Below are 1339 nucleotides of genomic sequence, written 5' to 3'. Positions count from 1 at the left end.
CCCCCACCTCCAGCTCCCCCACAGGGACCTCCACAGGGACCCCCAGCAGCTCAGGACCACCCCCCACCTCCAGCACCTCCAGCTCTGGATCCACCACGGTGTCACCTCCCAGCTCCTCAGGCCCCTCCTCCCCCCCTGGGGTCTCCTCCAGCTCCAGCTCCTCCACAGAGACGAGCCCCACAACATCTCCCACCGCCCCAGGACCCTCCTCAGCCCCTGGAACCTCCTCCAGCCCTGGATCCACCACTGGGATGACCACGATGGGAAGTTCCACCAGCTCAGGACCCTCCTCAACAGCTGGAACCAGCTCCAGCCCCTTCACCTCCACAGTGGCCACCACAGTGACCTCCACCCCCACCTCGGGACCCACCTCCACCCCTGGAACCACCTCCAGCCCCATCACCTCCACAGTGGTGACCACGACAGCATGTCCCACCAGCTCAGGACCCTCGTCCACATCTGGAGCCACCTCCAGCCCTGGCCCCACCATGGTGGTGACCACAGCGACATCTCCCACCAGCTCAGGACCTTCTTCCACCCCTGGATCCACCCCAACCTCTGTCCCCTCCACGGTGGTGACCACAGTGGCAACTGCCAGCACTTCTGGACCCCCTGCAACAGCTGGATCCCCCTCCAGCTCTGGTACCTCCCCAGAGGTGACCCCAACGACACCTCCCATCACCTCAGGATTCACCTCCAGCTCTGGAACCTCCACGGTGACGCCCACAGTGACCTCCACCCCCACCCCTGGGACCACCTCCAGACCTGGCACCTCCCTGGTGACGTCCACAGTGACCTCCAGCCCCACATCTGGACCCTCCTCAACCACGTCCCACACTCCTGGATCTACTTCCAGCCCTGGCACCTCCTCAGGGGTGACCCCAACAACAAGTCCCACCAGCACAACGTCCTCCCCCACCCCTGGGAGCAGCTCCAGCCCTGGAACCACCACAGGGGTGACCCCAACGACACCTCCCACCAGCTCAGGACCCTCCCCTTCCACCCGTCACAACCACCCCCATCGCCGTCCTCCCTCCAGGTGAGTCCCCCCCCCAGACCCCCCAACCTCCTCCCATGGGTCCCTTGGTGGCCACCTCCACCCTGCCCAGCTCCACGTGGGTCTCCTTCCCCCTGGGTCCCCCCTGGTGACCTTCTCCTGCTCCTTCTCAGTTGAGTGCCAGAACGGTGGCACCTACGACGGCTTCCGGTGTCTTTGCATCCCCAACTTCTACGGCCCCCTCTGCGAGTTCTCCACCAGCTCCATCGACACCAACCTCCGTAAGTGGCACCTCCACCCACCCCCAGGGACCTCCCTGGAGCTCCTGACCTCCTCGGGCCA

General features: G+C 65.6%; 1 protein-coding gene across 1 annotated transcript; it reads left to right on the top strand.

The window, feature by feature from the left end:
* Window positions 1–260: 260 nt before the first annotated feature.
* LOC103778238 (mucin-5AC-like) lies at window positions 261–1278 on the top strand (the record flags this gene model as incomplete). The annotated part of the gene is made up of 2 exons (XM_008945815.1): window positions 261–1005; window positions 1171–1278. Coding segments are annotated over exons 1-2 (853 nt in total), but the record flags the coding sequence as incomplete, so codon positions are not given.
* Window positions 1279–1339: the final 61 nt, after the last annotated feature.

Source organism: Merops nubicus, unplaced genomic scaffold (genome assembly GCF_000691845.1).
Source record: "Merops nubicus isolate BGI_N331 unplaced genomic scaffold, ASM69184v1 scaffold45368, whole genome shotgun sequence".
NCBI lineage: Eukaryota > Metazoa > Chordata > Aves > Coraciiformes > Meropidae > Merops > Merops nubicus.
This window is presented reverse-complemented; position numbering and strand designations above follow the sequence as displayed.